Genomic DNA, 20,572 nt, shown 5'->3' with positions numbered 1-20,572 from the left:
GCTGGGAGGTGGGCAGGCTATTGGCAGAGCATGAGGGCCCCAGGGACTGTGAAAAGAAATGTAGGCCCAGGCTCATCTGACAGTCAGGTGGGCCTGTGCCAGGAGCAAGCCCAACATACAATTTTGAGGTGGTCCACATCCCGCGAGGCTGACTCACCCAATCCTAGAGCGAAGTACGGCGTGGAGGGCGGGATGACTCGCAGGTAGCGGCTGGTTGCGGTGGTGTTCTGCAGGGAGATTACCATCTGCCCAAAGGTAGGGAGTTCTTTTAGACGGCCGCACGCATGGCCAAGTGATTTGAAGCCCAGACTGACTACATAATATGGAAAGTGCTACCCACTTTAGAGGTGCCAAAGAGTGAGTCTTGGCTGGGGGATGGGCACATGGGGATTTATTATGTGACCTTATGTATCATAGATTCTATTTACAAAAACTAAAATGCAAGGTGAACGTAAGGTGGGAATAGACCTGATTTATGCTTTGTCCTCTTTAAAACCAGACCTACTGTTGAGCATCTGCCATGTGCCCCCTCAACCTCACAGTAACCAGGAAAAGGTGGGCACTATCTCCATTTTACCCCCAAAGAAGCTGAAGTTCAAAGAGGTACCCTAACCAGTAAGTAACAGTCTTGAGGTCTGAGCCCAGGACATCTGGCTCCAAAATCCTGCCACCTGGCCTCTTACTTGTTGACTTCTTCCCATGCCCCCAGTTAAGAGGTGCTGGTGGGCACCTATACGACAGGGTTGTAATTGGGCCTTCCTCGACCACTCCACCCATCCAACTCCCATTAAACCCTGCCTCTACTCCCTTCTCAGACTGGGAGATCCCGAGGGGCAAGGCCTGGAACTCACACACTGCTAACCCCCACCCCCACTCCACACAGCACCTAACACAAAAGAGGAGCTCAGTATATTACCACATCTTTTGCTTTTTTTGTGAAATATTATAGTGGATATGTAAATTTTAACATGACAGAAGCCATGTTTCCATCACCCAGCTTAAGAAAAAAAAACACTAAAAATACAGATGAAACCCTCCCTACTCCAGCACCCTTACCCTCCACCAGATAACAGCTACATAAATTGGAAGTGTGTGTCTTCATACTTCTACTCATAGACATGTGTTCCTAAGTCAACACTTGTCCATTTTTGGCCAACACAGTATTTGCACCAGTCCATCTGCAAACCATACCCAAGTGTGGAGAGACCCATATTATGGTTTTAATTTTCATTTCTCTATTATTCATAATGATGAGTATTGTTTCATACCTTTATTTGCTATTTGGGGTTCCTCTTGTGTGAGTTGTCTGTCCATATCATTTTACCATTGTAAACTTTGTCTATTCTTATTGATTTGTAGTTCTTGTTATATTCTTGGTACTAATTCTTTATAAGGTATATGCTATAAACATCTCCAAGTTTATAACTCATATTATGTTTTGATGTACAGTTTCTAAAGTTTTAATATAAAATTTATCCACAGTTTGTGCTTTCAAGAAATCTTTCTATATCTCCTATATTTTCTTCTTTAAATTTTGTTTGAGGGGTTCCTGGATGGCTCAGTCAGTTGAAGGTCCAACTCTTGGTTTTGGCCCAGGTCACAATCTCAGGGCTGTGAGATCAAGCCCTTGTTGGGCTCTGCACTGAGTGTGGAGGCTGCTTAAGATTCCCTCACTCCCTCTGTGCCTCTTCTATCTCTCTCTCTCTAGAAAAATTCATAATAACAATAAAATTAAATTTCAGGGCAGCCCAGGTGGCTCAGCGGTTTAGCACCACCTTCGGCCCAGGGTGTGATCCTGGAGACCCGGGATCGAGTCCCACATCAGGTCCCTGCATGGAGCCTGCTTCTCCCTCTGCCTGTGTCTCTGCCTCTCTCTCTCTCTCTCTCTCTGTCTCTGTCTCTCATGAATAAATAAAATCTTTAAAAAATTAAATTTCATTTGAAAATAAATAAATTTTGTTTGAGATCTTTGCTGAAAAGTACTTTGCTTAGGGTATGGAGTGAGGTAGGGATTAAATTATTTTCCATATGCCAAGCATTCTCATTTGCCTCCTCAGGTGTGCACATGTGCATGGAACAGCCGGAGCAACAACATGTGCAGCTTCCTCCATCAGGCTGCTGTTCCTTCAGACACCGAGCCAAGTGCACCCACTGCTGAGATTAACGGTCAAGGTGGTCATGGCAGCAGCTGCTCCTCATGTCCACTGAGGCATTAAGAGAGCCTCACTCCAGCCACACAAGGCAGATCTCTGACCGAGTGAAAGGCAGGAGGCAGCAGTTTATATGACTTCTGAAGGGATGTGCCACATGAAACTGTCAATTGCGCTCAATGGCAGTCAGCTCAATAACACATTCTCAGATTGGTTCTTCCTCTTTCCATCCCCTTTCCTCACTCCTCTCCAGAGATGCAAATGACAGCACATGCTCTCACTGCCTCAGAGTCTGCTTTATGAGGCACCCATGCTATGACAGTTGGCATCAGAAGGGTTCTAAAGCAGCAGACCCTTAGGATGCAAGTCTGGAGTTGGCTTTCCCACCAGTCTGGTGGCAATCAAGACTGTAGCTGGTAGGAGGTCAGGTGTGATGACGGGTATGCAGTGACATCACAACTACCATGGCTTTCACCCATGGTCAGCTGAAATGAGATGCAGGTGGAGGCCAGGAACTAGAACATGGGCTAGCTATGGTGCTTGAAAGTTCTGGGGGCAGCACTAATTATGAGGACTGTAGAGTGGTTAACAGCACTGAAAGCCCCAGAGGGAAAAATGACAGGCTCAGGGCAGCGAACTGCCAATTCAAGGCCCACTGTGAAGACATGCCTTACACTCCTGGGTTACACACAATTTGCTCCTGGCACGTTTGCGTGTGTACACATGCGTGCGTGGGCCCACGTGCACTTCTTGCTCAATTTGGCTTGCCATTTTTCACCTAGTATTTCTGCACCTGTGTTCTTTTTTTTCCTTTCAAATGTCTTTTTTAAGTCACCAAAATATTAAAAGGTAAAAAAAAAAAAAAAGAGCAAGTATATGAAGTCTACAGCCACCTGGCTTACAAGATACAGATCTCTAGTCCCACCACAACCCTATAGCCTTCACATTCACAGCCTGGGTCCCATCTGTCCCCACCTCAGGACAGAGAAGCTCTCTTGCAGCTTCCAGAGGATGGGGACTGGGGGTGTACCAATGTTCTTAAGCAAGTTTTTCATTGTCATAGCTCCTTATGTGGCTTTGAGGTCAAGGTAACATTAGGCTCTGTCTTGGTCCATTTGGGCTCCACTACAAAATGCTATAAACTGGTTGGCTTATAAAAATAGAAATTTATTTCTCACAGTTCTGGAGGTTCACAAGTCTAAGAACAAGGTGCCAGCATGGTCACATTTTGGTGAGGGCCCTCTTCCTGATTCATAGCTGGCACCTTTATCACTGTGTTCTCAAAATAGTGGAAGAAGCAAAGGATTTTCTAGAACATTTTTTACAAAAGCAGTAATCCCATTCATGAAGTCCCATCCTCATGACCTAGGCACCTCCCAGAGGCTCTACCTTCTAACACCATCATCTCTGAAGGCTAGGATTTCAACATATAACTTCCGGGGGCACACATACATTCAGATAGCAGGCTCATCACATAATAATGAGGGTATGTTCCTTCCTTTTCTAGTCTCTCAAAGAGTTTATATATAATAGGGATTAGCTTAAATGGTTGGTGGTGTGCACCTGTAATATGATCTGGGCCTAGCATTTCTTTTGGTACAAAGTTTTGTTTTGGGGGTTTATTTGTAGTTATTTTCATCAAAGTTGGACAGCCACACGGGTTACAGAGTCAAAGATTTTGAAAATCTTTGATCTCTTCCCTTGGATCCTTCTTCTGCCATTTCCTGCAATACTTTTTCCTCCTTTAGCTGATTATTTCAGAATATGTCTCCATATGACATGTTACTTTTTCTTCATTTCTAGGCATTAATTATGGATAGATGATATACACATTCTCTCTTTCCTCTCCCATATCACCATATGATATACCCTTCCTCTCTCCTATCTTCCCAAGATAAGTTATATCCTACTATTTGGTTAATATAGTAATTAATGTTTACATTATTGTCATGGTATAAATGATATTCGCAGCTGAGCATGAAATTGTCCCTTATATAATTATCTTTCCAGAGTTAATAATCAGTTGATTATTTTGTTTAATGTGTACTTATTAATAATTCAGTCTCCCTGCACTTCTCTAAAAATCTCTTCCCAAGATGTTCAGGTGTATCAGGGACTCTTAATGGTGTCACTTCCATAAATCAACCTCTGCTAGAGTCTTCTGGCCTCTTCTAATATGGGCTGCTTGACTGCTAGGCCTACTGCTATCACCCAGGACAACCCCTGTAGCAGTTTTAAGACATGTCTACAAGTTCTTCGATATCCTCCCACTGAGCAGTGAGATGTATACAGCCTCCCCATGAATCTGGGTCAACCTTAGTGAATCACTTGTAACCTACAGCATGCAGAGGAAACAGTGACTTTCTCTACTTGTCTACTTGGAAGGTAGCTTCCAAGGTTAGATCATACAAAGTGACACAACCTCCCCATCTTGCTTGCTAGGATATTCACTTAGAAGGTCTGATGCTCACTTTGAGCTGCCATGTACAGTCTGACTACCCTGAGGCGGCCCTTCTGTGAGGAAACCCAGGCCACAGGGAGAGTTCATGTGTAGGTGCACCATGTGTAGGTGCTCTGGGAGACACCCTCAACTGTCTACTGACAACCAACCACTCACTATGCAAGTAAAAATGCCTCAGATAATTCCAGCTCCAGCTTTGAAGTGACCCCTCGGCACTGATTTTTATGGCTAAGGCCTCAAACACTGTGGAAGAACCCATTCCCATTGTGCTCTGTCTGAATTTCTGATCCAAAGAATCTGGAAGCATGATAAAATGGTTGTTTTAACTAGCTAAGCTTTGGAGAAATCTGCTTTGTAGCAATAGCAACTGGAAAACTACTTAACTATTAGGAACCTGGGGATTTCTTTCATGTCTCTCCTATGTTGGATCTTTTTGTTTCCTACATACCATGCCTTCCTCCTCCTTGGTTTGCTCGCCGATAGGAGAGCATGTTCCCTAGGAGTTGCCTGAGGAAAGTGCATGGGGCATACATTTGTAAGAACTTTATAAATTTGAAAATATTTTTATACTTAAACTTTGTAGTTTAGTTGGGTAAATAACCTATGTACAAAGTCATATGCCCAACAAATGCAAGGTGTGTTTCTAACAGATATCACTATATATAATACAATTTATTTTTCTATAGATTTATTTATTTGAGAGAGAGAGAGAGAGTGTGTGTGTGTGTGTGCATATGGATGAGTGGGGGAGGGGGAGAGGGAGAGGGAGAAGCAGACATCCTGCTGAGTAGGGAGCCCACCCTGGGGCTCGATTCCAGGAACCTGAGATCACAACCTGAGCCAAAAGCAGACGTTTAACCAACTGAGCCACCGAGGCGCCCCTATATAGTAAAATTTATATAACAGACTGTGGCAGAGTGTATCTTTCTCTTTGGGAGGCTTGCTCTGGGGAAGCCAGCCACTGTGCTGGGAGGAGAGGGAAGAAACTAGCTGATGTAGAGAAGCCTCCATGGGAGGCCACAGGGAAAGGAACTGAAATCTAAGGTGAAAGCCAGCATCAACCACCAGACCTGTGAATGATTTGCACTTCGGAAACTTCTAGCCTCCTCTTCTGGTTAAGACTCCAAACATCACAGTAGAAATAAAACTCTTCTTACTGTGTCCTAACTGATCAGCAAGTAAATAGCTATTTTTATTAAGTCTTGAGACAATTTGTTACATGGCTATACCAACTGGAATACTGAATACATTGAAAGAAAATGAAAGTTGCCCCTAAAACCATGCCTGAAAGAACCATTTCAAATACTTTTTTTTCTATCAAATACTCTTAACCACAAATGTTCTTAAGTTCCAGAATATAATACATCTGGGATTTATGCCTTCCACTGTATAAATACTTAGAATCCTGCAACTGGACATCCACTTAGTGTGGAGATCTGATCGTGTGCCTCACTAAAAAGCCACTAGATGCAGAGACTTCCAAAAGTAGAATTTGATCCCAGAGTCTTGAGATGATTGTGGAAGAAGCAAGCCACAAGCATGGAATGGGAGGAGGCAGTGTGGGATTAGACTATAATTAGAGGCATCAGTACAAAGTCATGATTTTAAACATGTATGCAACTGTGTATGGACATATGCATGTACATGTGTGCACATACATATGCATATATATGGTTGGATCTATGCAATTGCTCTTTTTCTCCAGATCTGTCTGTTGAAAGGACCCACAGGCAAGGACACCTCAGCAGTGAAGAGTAGGTATAGTGCTTAGACCTTTGTTTCTATATACCAAGTTTCTGTGTTCTCCACAAAAAGGAACCAGGGCTTCTTAGAAACTGATTCCAAAACTGGAACAAAGTGAGTATAAGATGAACCTGGAACATCTTGCAATGCTTGAATGTAAGAAAGTACTAAAAAAAAAAAAAAACAAGCAAACCACAAAAGAACATAGCAGACCATCTGTAAGACTCCCACTGGACAAATCTACAATAATTATAGAAGCAAAATAAATACTGACTTTTAAATGTTTTATTTAAATTCTATTAATTAACATATATTATTGGTTTCAGAGGTAGAGGTCAGTGATTCATTAGTCCTATGTAACACCCAGTGCTCATTACATCATGTGCCTTCCTTAATGCCCATCATTCAGTTGCTCCATCCCCCCATTTCTCCTCCAGCAACCCTTAGTTTGTCTTCTACAATTAAGAGTCTCTTTTGGTTTGTCTCCCTCTCTGATCTTGTTGTTTTATTTCTTCCTCTCTTCCCCTAAGATCCTCTGTTTTTTTTTTTTTAAGATTTTTATTTATTTATTCATGAGAAACAGAGAGAGAGAGAGAGAGAGAGAGAGAGAGAGAGAGAGAGAGAGAGAGAGAGAGGCAGAGACACAGGCAGAGGGAGTAGCAGGCTCCATGCATGGAGCCTGACGTGGGACTCGATCCCAGATCTCCAGGATCACGCCCTGGGCCAAAGGTGGCGCTAAACCACTGAGCCACCCAGGCTGCTCAGATCCTCTGTTTTGTATCTTAAATTCCACACATGAGATTGACTTATTTCACTTAGCATAATATCTTCTAGTTCCATCCACATTGTTGCAAATGGAAGGAGTTCATTTTTTTTGATGGCTGAGTAGTAGTCCATTATACATATATACCCCATCTTCTTTATCCATTCATCTGTCAATGGACCTCTGGACTCTTTCCATAGCTTGGCTATTGTGGACATTGATGCTATAAACATTAGGGTGCAGATGCCCCTTTGGATCACTACATTTGTATCTTTGAGATAAGTACCCAGTAGTGCTGGGTCATAGGGTAGCTCTATTTTCAACTGTTTGAGGAAACTTCATACTGTTTTCCAGAGTGGCTGCACCAGCTTGCATTCCCACCAACAGTGTAAGAAGGTTCCCCTTCTCTGCATCCTCGCCAAAGTCTGTCATTTCCTGACTTGTCAATTTTAGCCATTCTGACTGATGTGAGATGGCATCTCATTTTGGTTTTGTTCTGTATTTCCCTGATGCTGAGTGATTTTGAGCATTTTTTCATGTGACTGTTGGCCATTTATATGTTTTCTTTGGAGAAATGCCTGTTCATGTCTTCTGCCCATTTCTTGATTGGATTATTTGTTCTTGGGTTGTTGAGCTTGATAAGTTCTTTTTAGTTTTTGGATACTAGTCCTTTATCTGATATGTCATTTGCAAACATCTTGTTCCATTCTGTATGTTGCTTTTTGGTTTTGGTGACTGTTTCCTGTTGTGCAAAAGATTTTTATCTTGATGAGGTTGCAATAGTTCTTTTTTTTTTTTTTTTACCTTTGTTTCCCTTGCCTTTGGAGACATGTCTAGCAAGATGCTGCTATGGCCAAGGTCAAAGAGGTTGCTGCCTATGTTCTCCTCTAGGATTTTGATGGATTCCTGTCTCATATTTAGGTCTTTCATCCATTTTGAGTCTATTTTTGTGTATAGTGTGAGGAAATGGTCCACTTTTCATTCTTCTGCATGTGGTTGTCCAATTTTCCCAACACCATTTGTTGAAGAGACTATCTTTTCCATTGGATATTCTTTCCTGCTTTGTCAAAGATTAGTTGACCATTGAGTTGAGGGTCCATTTCTGGGTTCTCTATTCTGTTCCATTGATCAATATGTCTGTTTTTGTGCCAGTACTGTTTTAATGATTATGGCTTTGTAATGTAGCTTGAAGTCCAGAATTGTGATGCCACCAGTTTTTGCTTTCTTTCTTCAACAATCCTTTGGCTACTTGGTGTCTTTTCTGGTTCTATACAAATTTTAGGATTATTTGTTCCAACTCTGTAGAATAAGGTGATGGTATTTTGATAGGGATTGCATTGAATGTATAGGTCGTTCTAGGTAGCATAGACATTTTAACTATATTTGTTCTGCTAATCCATGAGCATGGAACCTTTGTCCATTTCTTTGTGTCTTCCTCAATTTCTTTCATGAGTGTTCTATAGTTTTCTAAGTACAGATCTTTTGCCTCTTTGGTTAGTTTTATTCCTAGGTATATTTTGGTTTTGGGTGTAATTGTAAATGGGATTGACTCCTTAAGTTTCTTTTTCTTCTGCCTCATTGTTAGTGTATATAAATGCAACTGATTTCTGTGCATTGATTTTATATCCTGCCACTTTACTAAATTCCTGTATCAGTTCTAGCAATTTTGGGGTCAAGTCTTTTGGGTTTTCCATATACAGTATCCTGTCATCTGTGAAGAGGGAGAGTTTGACTTCTTCTTTGCCAATTTAGATGCCTTTCATTTCTTTTTGTTGTCTGATTACTGAGGCTAGGACTTCTAGTACTATGTTGAAAATAGTGGTGGGCAGCCCTGGTGGCTCAGCGGTTTAGTGCCTCCTTCAGCTCAGGGCGTGATCCTGGAGACCTGGGATCAAGTCCCACGTCAGGCTCCCTGCATTGGACCTGTTTCTCCCTCTGCCTGTGTCTCTGCCTCTCTCTCTCTATCTCATGAATAAATAAATAAAATCTTAAAAAAAAAGAAAATAGTGGTGATAGTGGACATTCTTGTTGTGTTCCTGACCTTAGGGGAAAAGCTCTCAGTTTTTCCCCATTGAGATTGATGTTTGCTGTGGGCTTTTCATAGATGGCTTTTATGATATTGAGGCATGCTCCCTTTATCTCCACATTGTGAAGAGTTTTAATCAAGAAAGGATGCTGTACTTTGTCAAATGCTTTTTCTGCATCTATTGAGAGGCTCATGTGGCTCTTGTCTTTATTTTATTAATGTAATGCATCATATTGATTGATTTGTAGATGTTGAACCACACTTGCAGCCCAGGAATAACTCCCATTTGGTCATGGTGAATAATCCTTTTAATGTGCTGTTGGATCCTATTGGCTAGTATTTTGGTGAGAATCTTTGCATCTATGTTAATCAGTGATATTGGTCTGTAATTCTCCTTTTTGGTGGAGTCTTTGGTTTTGGGATCAAGGGAATGAGTTTGGAAGTTTTCCTTTCATTTATATTTTTTATAACAGTTTCAGAAGAATAGATATTAATTCTTTAAATGTTTGGTAGAAATCCCCTGGGAAGCCATCTGGCCCAGGACTCTTATTGGGAGGTTTTTGATTACTGCTTCAATCTCCTTGCTGGTCATGGGTCTCTTCGGATTTTTTATTTCTTCCTGTTTCAGTTTTGGTAGTTTATAAGTCTCTAGGAATGCATCCATTTCTTCCAGATTGCCTAATTTGTTGGTACATAGTTGCGCATAATATGTTCTTATAAGTATTTGTATTTCTTCAGTGTTGGTTGTGATCTCTCCTCTCTAGTTCATGATTTTATTTATTTGGGTTCTTTCTCTTTTCTTTTGATAAGTCTGGCCAGGTGTTTATCAATCTTATTAATTCTTTCAAAGAACCAGCTCTTAGTTTCGTTGACCTATTTTACTGTTCTTTTGGTTTCGATTTCATTATTTTGCTCTAATCTTTATTAATTGTCTTCTCCTGCGTGATTTAGGTGTTATTTGCTATTCTTTCTCCAGCTCCTTTAGGTGTAAGATTAGCTTTTGTATTTGAGACCTTTCTTGTTTTTTGAGAAAACAAAAAAATTCCCTCTTAGGACCACCTTTGCTGCATCCCAAAGGTTTTGAACAGTGTTGCTTTCATTTTCATCTGTTTCCATGGATCTTAAAAATTCTTCTTTATTTTCCTGGTTGGCCCATTCATTCTTTAGTAGGATGCTCTTTAGCCTCTTTCCAAATTTCCTCTTGTGACTGAGTTCGTTTCAAAGCATTGTGATCTGAGAATATGCAGGGAATGACCCCAATCTTTTGGTACTGGTTGAGACCTGATTTGTGACCCAGTATGTGATCTATTCTGGAGAATGTTCCAAATGCACTCAAGAAGAATGTGTGTTCTGTTGCTTTAGGATGGAATGTTCTGAATATATCTGTGAAGTCCATCTGGTCCAGTGTGTCATTCAAAGCCCTTGTTTCCTTGTTGATCTTCTGCTTAGATGATCTGTCCATTGCAGTGAGTGGGATGTTAAAGTCCCCCACAATTATTGTATTATTATCAATGTGTTTCTTTAATTTTGTTATCAATTAGCTTATATAACTGGCGGCTCCCATGTTATGGGCATAAATATTTATAATTGTTAGGCCTTCTTATTGGATAGATCCTTTAATTATGATATAGTGTCCTTCCTCATCTCTTATTAGTCTTTGGAGTTTTTTTGTTTGTTTGTTTGTTTGTTTGTTTTAAAGATTTTATTTATTTATTCATGAGAGACACAGAAAGAGAGATAGGCAGAGGGAGAAGAAGATTCCCTGCAAGGAGCCCATGCGGAACTCGATCCTAGATCCTGGATCAGGACCTGAGCTAAAAGGCAGACGCCCAACTGAGCCATCCAGTTGTCCCCAGTCTTTGGTTTAACATATAATTTATCTGATGTAAGAATTGCTACCACAGCTTTCTTTTGATGTCCATTAGCATAATAAATGGGTTTCCAAACCCTCATTTTAAATATGGAATTGTCTTTGGGTCTTAAATGAGTCTCTTGCAGACAGCATATCAATGGGTCTTGCTTTTTTTTAAAAAATTTTTATTTACTTATGATAGTCACACACAGAGAGAGAGGCAGAGACACAGGCAGAGGGAGAAGCAGGCTCCATGCACCGGGATCCCGACGTGGGATTCGATCCTGGGTCTCCAGGATCGCGCCCTGGGCCAAAGGCAGGCGCCAAACCGCTGTGCCACCCAGAGATCCCTGGGTCTTGCTTTTTTATCCAATCTGATACCTTGTGTCTTTTGATTGGGGAAGTTAGCTCATTTACATTCAAAGTAACTATTTAAAGATATGAATTTAGTGCCATTGTATTAACTCTAAAGTCACTGCTTCTGTATATTGTCTCTGTTCCTTTCTGGTCTATGTTACTTTTGGGCCCTCTTCACTTAAAGAATCCCTTTTAATATTTCTTGTAGGGCTGGTTTGGTGATGATAAATTCTTTTAGCTTCTGTTTGTCCTAGAAGCTTTTTATCTATCCTTCTATTTTTAATGAGATCCTAGTTGGATAAAGTATTCTTGGCTGTATTTTTCTCATTTAGCATCCTGAACATATGCTTATCCTTTCTAGCCTACCAGGTCTCTGCGGATAGGTCTGCTGCCAGTCTAATGTTTCTACTCTTGTAGGTTATAGGCCTCTTGTCCAGAGCTGCTTTCATGATTTTCTCTTTGTCTCTGAGATTTGTAAGTTTCTTTCTTTTTTTTTTAAAGATTTTATTTATTTATTCATGATAGTCACACACACACACACACAGAGAGAGAGAGAGAGAGAGAGAGACAGACAGACAGACAGACAGACAGAAACACAGGCAGAGGGAGAAGCAGGCTCCATGCAGGGAGTCCAACATGGGATTCGATCCCGGGTCTCCAGGATCACGCCCTGGGCCAAAGGCAGGCGCTAAACTGCTGCGCCACCCAGGGATCCCCGATTTGTAAGTTTCATCTTACATGTCAGGGTGTTGACCTATTTTTATTGGTTCTGAGGGCTGTTCTCTTCCTCCTGGGCTTGGATGCCTGTTTCCTTGCTCAGACTAGGGAAGTTCTCTGCTATAATTTGCTCCAATATACCTTCTGCCCCCCCCTCTTCCTTTTCTTCTGGGATCCCAATTATTCTAATATTGCTTCACTTTATGGTATCACTTACCTCTCTAATTCTCCCCTTTCCCTCCAGTGACCCAGTAGTTGTTTATATTTTTTCTCAGTTTCTTTATTCTCCATTATTTATTTTCTAGATCACTAATTCTCTCTTCTGCCTCATTTATCTTAGCAGTTAGAGCCTTCATTTTTATTGCATCTTATTAGTAGCCTTTCAGATTTTGACTTGATTAGATTTTAGTCTTTTTGTTTCTCCGGAAAGGTATTCTCTAGTGTCTTCTATGCTTTTTTCAAGTCCCATTATTATCTTTATAATCATTATTCTGAAGTCTGGTTCTGACATCTTACTTAGCCCAAACTGATCAGGTCCCTGGCAGTCAGTACTGTCTCTTGTTTTCGTTTTTGAGATGAGTTTTTATCTTATCATTCTATCCAGAGAAGAATAGATGGAACCAGGGAACAAAAATCTAAAATAGCAACAATGACCCAAAATATACACTAAACAAATCAGAAGAGACTCAAAACCAAAAAGAAAGAAAGAGAAAGAAAGAGAGAGAGAGAGAGAGAGAGAGAGAGAATATAATCAACCAGGTAAACAAAATAGAACAATACACTAGATTCTGCATGTTTTTTGGTCCATTTGTCTGAAAACTAGATCCTAAAATTGTAACAAAAGAAAAAGTTATATGTACAAAAACTACAATGGAAGAATAGAATGTAACTGTAAAAATGAAAATTAAAAGACAAAAAAAAGGAAAAAGGGCAGCCCGGGTGGCTCAGTGGTTTAGCGCCGCCTTCAGCCAAGGGCATGATCCTGGAGACCCAGGATCGGGTCCCACATCAGGCTCTCTGCATGGAGAATGCTTCTCCCTCTGCCTGTGTCTCTACCTCTCTTTCTCTGTGTCTCTCATGAATAAATAAATGAAATATTTTTTAAAAAGAAGGAATATAAACAGGAAAGTGAACAGAACAGAGCAATACACTATATTCTGAGTGTGTTTTGGTTGGTTTGTTAGAAGAAACTACATCTCAAAATTATAAGGAAAGAAAAACATCTATATACAAAAGTAAAATTAAATACATTTAAAGGATAGAATTAACTGTAAAGATGAAAATTAATGAAGACTTTAACAAAAATGAAAACAAAAAAAAGGAAGAAAAAACAAACAAACAAACAAACAAACAAAAGCAAATATGAACAGACTGGTGAAGAGAATAGAGCCATACACTAGATTCTGGGCTGTTAGAAGAAACTGAATCCCAAGATTGCAAAGAAATATATATACAAGATAAAAATGAAATACAATGAAAGGGTAGAATGCAACTGTAAAAATGAAAATTAAGAAAAAAACTTTAAAAATAATTGATAAAACAAGAAATTGGTTGAAAAGGAAAGAGAATATTAAAATTGAAAGACTACAGAATCGTGAGAAAAAGAAACAAAAAACAAGAAGTCATGAATTCTACATGCTATATTCCCCTAGTGCTGGAGTTTTGCACTTCTGTGTGATTGGTAGACTTGGTCTTGACTGGATGGTCTTGCGGATCTTCTGGGGGGAAGGGCCTGTTGTGCTGATTCTCTAGTGCCTGAGTCCCCAAACCCTGTAGGCTCCTGCAGGGAGGCAGAGGGGGTCTCCCCAGTTCTGCCACTTGCTGGGGCCCTGCTCCGGAAGTGGGAGCAGGGAACAGACATGCAGACTGTGCCATGGTTCACAGTTTATGACAACCCCAAGCTGAGAGCCCACTCTCTAGCTTGCTGACTGCAGCCAGCTTCCCCTGCTCCGATGATGCTCAGGAGCTCTGCTGACTCCAATGCCTGGGTCTTCCTGTGACCTTAAGGATCCTGAGACCACACTGTCCCACCTAGGATTCCATCCTTGCTTCCCTGCCTGAGCCCTTTCAGGCAGGGATGTCTCCAACAGGAGCAGACCTCTAAAAGTTTGGATTTGTGCTCTGTGGCTCTAGCACTTTCTGGTGGGGCTGATGGGGGCTCCCGACCCACCACCCCTACCTGCTACAGTTTATCTTCCCATATATCGCCTCAGATTCACTTCTCCACATCTCCTACAGATGAAGAAAGTGGTAGCTTTTCTATTTGTAGAGTTGCAGCTATTCTTAGATCTCCAGTGGGATTTCAGGTGTTCAGAATGATTTAATAGCTATCTAGCTGAATTCCTGGGACCAGATAAAACTAAGGTCTCCTACTCCTCTGCCATATTCAACTCCTCCCAAATACTGACTTTAAATGAACTCATTTTAGGCGAGGCTAACTTAACTTCTATAGGCTTAATAAAGCTTTTTTCCATCCTTTATCCTTACTTTTAAGGTAATGTCATACAAGCAATGTTTAGTTGGTGTTTGTTTTTCTAACCAGTCTGATAATCCTTCTCTTTTAATTGGAGTACCTGGTCCATTTACATGTCATGCAATTGTTGCTTTTCATTCCTTCTTGCATTACTCTCCTTCCATATGGGTATCATTTTCTTCTGACTGGAAATTCCTTTGGTGCAGATCTCCTGGTGATGAATGATTATTATCTGGTTGTGAATTATCAGCTTTTGTCTGCAAATGTCTTCATTTTATCTTCATTTTTGAAGAATATTTTCACTAGGTTTAGAATTCTATATTGAAAGTTACTTTCTTTCACCACTTTGAAGCTTCCATTCCAAGTATTTTTTAGCTTCAATTATTTTTCTCTTAGAAGGTAGTGAGTCTTTTTTCTCTAGATGCTTAAAGTTAGGGTTTCCCCCTCCTTCTTTGGTTTAGAACAGAATTTTAGTATAACATTCCTGGGTATGTTTTTCTTTTATTTTACTCTGCTGAGGGTTGTTAGCGCTTCAATCTATGGCTTGATGTCTTTGTTACTTTTATTTAGTTATCTTTTAAAGATTTTATTTATTTATCCATGAGAGACACAAAGAGAGAGAGAGAGCCAGAGACATAGACGGAGAAGCAGGCTCCCTGTGAGGAGCCTGATGCAGGACTCAAACCCAGAACCCCAGGATCACAACCTGAGTCAAAGGCAGATGCTCAACCACTGAGCCACCCGGGTGCCCTATTTTTTTTTTTTTAAGATTTCTTTGTTACTTTTAGATCACTGTCATCCACTACATCTTCCAACTCTGCTGCTGCCCCATCCTCTCTCTCCTCTCTTTTGGGGACTTCCAATTATGTAACAGACCTTTTGGGACCCCTGGTCCCATACCTACTAGGTCCCATATTTTAAAATGCTACTTTCTGTATTTTTCCTTCTTTTTTTCTCTTTGTGGTTTTGTCTGGATCTCTTCTACTGAACTCTCTGCAAGTCTTCTCTTCATCTGTGTCTGAATTGCTGGTAAGGCCTATTACTATTGAGTAGTTTCAGTTCTATCTAGAATTCTCATTTTTTTTAGATTCTTATTCTTCAGGTTATCTAGCTACAATATTGCCATAACCGGAGATCTTCCTAATATACATATATTTTTTAATGCTTGGTTTTGATATTGGATTTACAAGAGTTACAGGGATGCCTGGGTGGCTCAGTGGTTGAGCATCTGCCTTCAGCTCAGGGCGTGGTCCTGGAATCCTGGGATTGAGTCCCACATTGGGTTCCCCTCAAAGAACCTGCTTCTACCTCTGCCTGTGTCTCTGCCTCTCTCTGTGTGTCTCTCATGAATAAATAAATAAAAGCTTAAAAAAAAAAAGATTTACAAGAGTTACAAAAAAATAATCCAGAGAGTTCCCATATGTTCTTTACTCAGCTTCCCCTTATATTGGCATCTTCATAACAAGAGAACTATGATCAAACCTAAGAAATTAAGTTTGCTACACTATACTAACTAAACCACAGAATCCATGTAAACTTTTCCAATTTGTCTACTAACTTCCTTTTTCCATTGCTGGATCCAATCCAAAATCTGAAATTGCATTATGTTTCCATGTCTTTTTAGTCTCCTCTGATCTGTGACAGTTCCTTAGTCTTTCCTGTTGCCCATGACCTTGAGCCTTTTATTATTTTTTTAAAGATTCTATTTATTTGGGGGGGGGAGAGGAGAGAGAATCTGAAGCAGATTCTGTGCTGAGCATAAAGCCCCACATGGGCCTCGATCCCAAGACCACGAGATTACCTGAGCAGAAACCAAGAGTCGGAGGCTTAACAAATTGAGCCAACGAGGTGCCCTGATCTTGAGCCTCCTGAAGAGCACTGGTCAGTTATTTTGTGCAATGTTCTTGTAGAATGGCCTTCTGTTGTGTTTGTCTGATGTCTACTCATGATTAGATTGAGGTTATGCATTATTTGCAAGAATACCACATAAGTGATGTGCCCTTCTCAGTACGTCATATTGGGGGCCTATGATATCAAAATGTCTTATTATGGGGATGTTAAAATAAATCATTTGGCCAAAGTGGTGTCTGCTAGGATTCTCTATTGTAGTTATTATTTTTCCTTTGTAATTACAAGGTATTTGGGGAGAGACTTTTCTGTTTCTATTTAAACTTTTACTCACTAATTTTAGCATCTATTAGTGTATCTTGCCTGCAAATTTATCAGTATGATATTTAATGGTAACTTCTTTATTTCTTTCATTCTTTGTATATTAAAAATGAGAATGCTTCTGTAATAGAGGCAGCTGATGGCTCAGTAGAGCATGCAACTCTTGATCTCAGGGTTGTGAGTTTGAGCCCCATATTAAGTGTGATTACTTAAAAACTTAAAAATTAACTTAGAATTCTTCTGTAACAGAGAGTTATCCTTTTCTCCATTTATTTATTTATTCAGATATTTCCTTATATCAGTATGAATTCATAGACATTTATTTTATTCTTTGGGTTATAATCTAATACCATTATTATTTATTTTATTGTTTCAAATGTTTCAACTTTGGCTATTGTGAGCTCTGTGTCCTCTTGAAATGCCCCCTCTTCCATCCATCCATCTATACCTTTCTCTCTCTCTTTCTCAGCACTTCTTTACACTTTATGGTACCACAGATGCTCTAGGTTCACATATTTCCCCTGTTTCAGCCCTGGAATCAACTACTTTACCAAGCAGCCCTGGTGCCTTTTATTGGGACAGTACTTAGAAACCAAGGTGTGCTAACTGCTATTAGAGTGTCACTATTTCTGTTCCTCTGGGTAGATATGAAATACATGCAATTGTACTAACTTATGCATTCATATACATCTACATTTATTCCTGTACCTATCCATCTGTGTGTAAGTGTAATGCACAGTTTGAAACCACAAATCCATACTTATGCCTCCAACTACAATCCAGCACCAGAGAGTTGATTCTAGCATCCCCATTTCTTATTTGTAACTTCTTTTTGCAACAGTAAAAAATCTAATTTTCATTCATATATTTTAAAAATTTAAGATGTTTCATCAATATCAAGTTTATTAAAAAAAACTTATGACCATAAATTTTTCTCTGAAGTGTACTAATTATGTATGATTCTTTATGTACTATTGGTGGCTTCTAGCCATAGGTACTCATTTTATGTAATCATTACATCATACTTTAATTTTTAACATTATTGTACATATACCTCCCCATATAAACACTTTTCCTGTTTAGTAACCTTCTTTTTTTTCCTGCCTCTTTGAAAATCACACACTTCTTCTTTTTTTTTTTAAGAGAGAGAGAGAACTCAAGTTGGGAGAGGGGCAGAGGGGGGAAAGGGAGGGAGAGAATGTTAAGCAGGCTCCATGCTCAGCACAAAGTCTGACGCAGGGCTTGATCTCACGACCCTGAAATCATGAACTGAGCCAAAATCAAGTCAGATGCTTAGCCAACTGAGTCACCCAGGCATGCTGCTTAGTAACCTTCTAAAGGAATAAATACCTTAAGCCCATTTGTGGGCTGTCATTCACTAACTTATCAAAACCCTTTGGAAGTCATTCTCTCCCTCTCTCTCTGACTCTGTCTCTTGTTTCTCTCTTTCTCACACACACACACACACAGAGTTGGATGTTTTTTGTTGTCGTTGTTGTTATTGTTTTTTAGTAAAATATGGCACCTTTCATTTGCTCTTGATTTATCTTATCAGGGGTTGGCAAGGCTAACAGGTAGACCTGTCTTCAAGTATTTATGTAATTCAGTCCATACATATTAACTGAGGAACTACAGTATGCCAAGCACTAATAATAAAATGATAACACAAACCTACAAATAATTCTGTTGGGCTTACAGTCTATTGGGAAGACAAATGTAACACTGTGTCACCAAAGAGCAAGTGGTAGGAAAAGAGCCTGCAATCAGGACATTTAATCCAGTTAAGAAAGTTCAGGGTGATCTTCCAAAGGAATTGCTGACAACTCAGCAATAGGAAAACGATGAGCAGTAGAGCACCAAGCAGAGACAGGAGAGAAGACAAGAAGGCATTCTGTGTCTACCTTGTCTATAGGCTTCCACAGTTGACACCCTCCAGTCCTGCATATAAAGGGTCTATCATATGGCCCTGGGCGTCTCTCCTTTTGCCTCCTTCCACTCTCCAATGGAAATTATTTTTACTCTCTTTCTTGGAGTCTTTGCTAGTTTCTGCAACTGTCCTTGAAACATGGTGACTAGACACAGAAGTCCAAAAAAGAATCTATCACTGTTATATTAAAGAAATAACAACAACAACAAAAAAAAACTGCTTTAGCAAACAGCACATAAGACTAACATATTTGTCTGCTTTTGCCACAGGAGGTTGAGAGTTCATGAAGAATGATGGATTTGCAGGGCACCTGGGTAGTTCAGTTTGTTGAGTGTCTAACTCTTGATTTCAGCCTGGGTTGTGATCTCAGGGTTCTGAGATGGAGCCCAGAGTCAGGCTCAGCAGGGAGTCTGCTTGAGGATTTCTCCCTCTGTCCCATCCCCCATGTGCACATACATGCTCTTGCTCTCTCTCTAAAATAAATGAATAAATCTTTAAAAAAAGATTATGGATTTGCAAATGTTCTTTAAAGTGTAAATTACAATTCATATGTATATGAAGGATCTGTCATGATTAAGCCTGGCTGTCTTTAGACCTGGTGAGCAGAGTCAGTGACGACTATGCTTGGTCTTGGTCTGATTCCCTAGGATGGTGGAGGCTAGCATGAAAATGAAGGAGACTGGGAAAAAGAAATCAGGTCAGTCTTTATATCTACTCTCCGAGGAATCACTAGATATGCTGTTAAGTGAAACAAACAAGGTACCAAGGACAGTAAGAAGGAAAGGGAACTCAAATATATCCACATATTTGCTTATGATTCCAAAAAGAAACAATAGAAGAACTCAAACTAATAAAAAATCCCTATGGGGTAAGGAGAGCGTAGCATGATATATTTCAAGGTTATTATTTGGAATTGAAGGAAAAGATATAAGATTTCGCAGAAAAATAAGCTAAAGGAATTCATCACCACCCAACAGGCTTTAGAAGAAATATTAAAGGGACTTAAGTGGAAAAGAAAAAGTCATAATTAGAAATACAATTATGAAAGGAAAAATTTTATAAATAAAAGGAAAGACACAGTAAAGGCAGTGGAATCATCACTTAAAAAGCTAGTATGAAAAAAAAAAGCTAGTATGAAGTTGAAAAGACAAAAGAAAAGAAGTAAGTCAATTATATTTTAAAAATTAGCTGAGGGGACTTGCGGAATAAAAAGATGTAAAATACAATAACATATACATAACATGTGGAGGGAGAGTTAAAATGAAATTCTTTAACAACGTGTTCAAATTTAAATGATCATCAACTTAATATAGACTGCTATATACTTAGAATGTTACATATGCGCTTCCTGATAACCACAAACCAAAAACCTATGGTACACAAAAAAATGAAGAGAAAGGAAACACAACTTAACATCAAGGTAATTAATCACAAGGAAAGAAAACATGAGAAGAAAGGAACAGAGAACTAAAAAAATAATCAGAAGACAATGAACAAAATGGCAATTAATTCAAACTTACAAATAATTACTTTAAATGTAAATGGTCTAAATGTTCCAATCAAAAGATACAGAGTGACACATGGATAAAAAACAAGACCCCTTTACATACTGCCCACAAAAGACTCACTTCAGGTCTGAAGGACATACACTGAAAGCTAATGGATGGAAAAATACATTCCATGCAAGTGGGGAGAAAAAAAAGGCAGGATAGCAATACTTACATCAGGGAAAAGAGACAAAACAGGCATTACATAATGATAAAGGGATCAATGTAATAAGAGGATATAACAATTACAAATATCTATACACCCAATGTTAGAGCACCTAAATACACAGAGGAAATCTTAATAGACATAAAGGGAGAAATTGACCATTGTATGATAATAGTAGGGGACTTAAACACCCCATCAATGGGTATACCAATGGACAGACA

General features: G+C 39.6%; 1 protein-coding gene across 12 annotated transcripts in view; it reads right to left on the bottom strand.

Moving 5' to 3' along the window:
* DLEC1 (DLEC1 cilia and flagella associated protein) overlaps positions 1-20,572 on the bottom strand; it is a 78,253-nt gene that overhangs the window by 30,826 nt on the left and 26,855 nt on the right. For all 12 annotated transcript variants that reach the window (XM_055320963.1, XM_055320965.1, XM_055320967.1 and 9 more), the window contains one exon: positions 158-245. In XM_055320963.1, coding sequence (XP_055176938.1) covers positions 158-245 — 88 coding nt within the window. The remainder of the gene's footprint in view (positions 1-157; positions 246-20,572) is intronic.

This window comes from Nyctereutes procyonoides, unplaced genomic scaffold (genome assembly GCF_905146905.1).
Source record: "Nyctereutes procyonoides isolate TBG_1078 unplaced genomic scaffold, NYPRO_anot_genome, whole genome shotgun sequence".
NCBI lineage: Eukaryota > Metazoa > Chordata > Mammalia > Carnivora > Canidae > Nyctereutes > Nyctereutes procyonoides.
The sequence above is the reverse complement of the archived record's forward strand: the minus strand, read 5'-3'. Positions and strand labels throughout refer to the sequence as shown.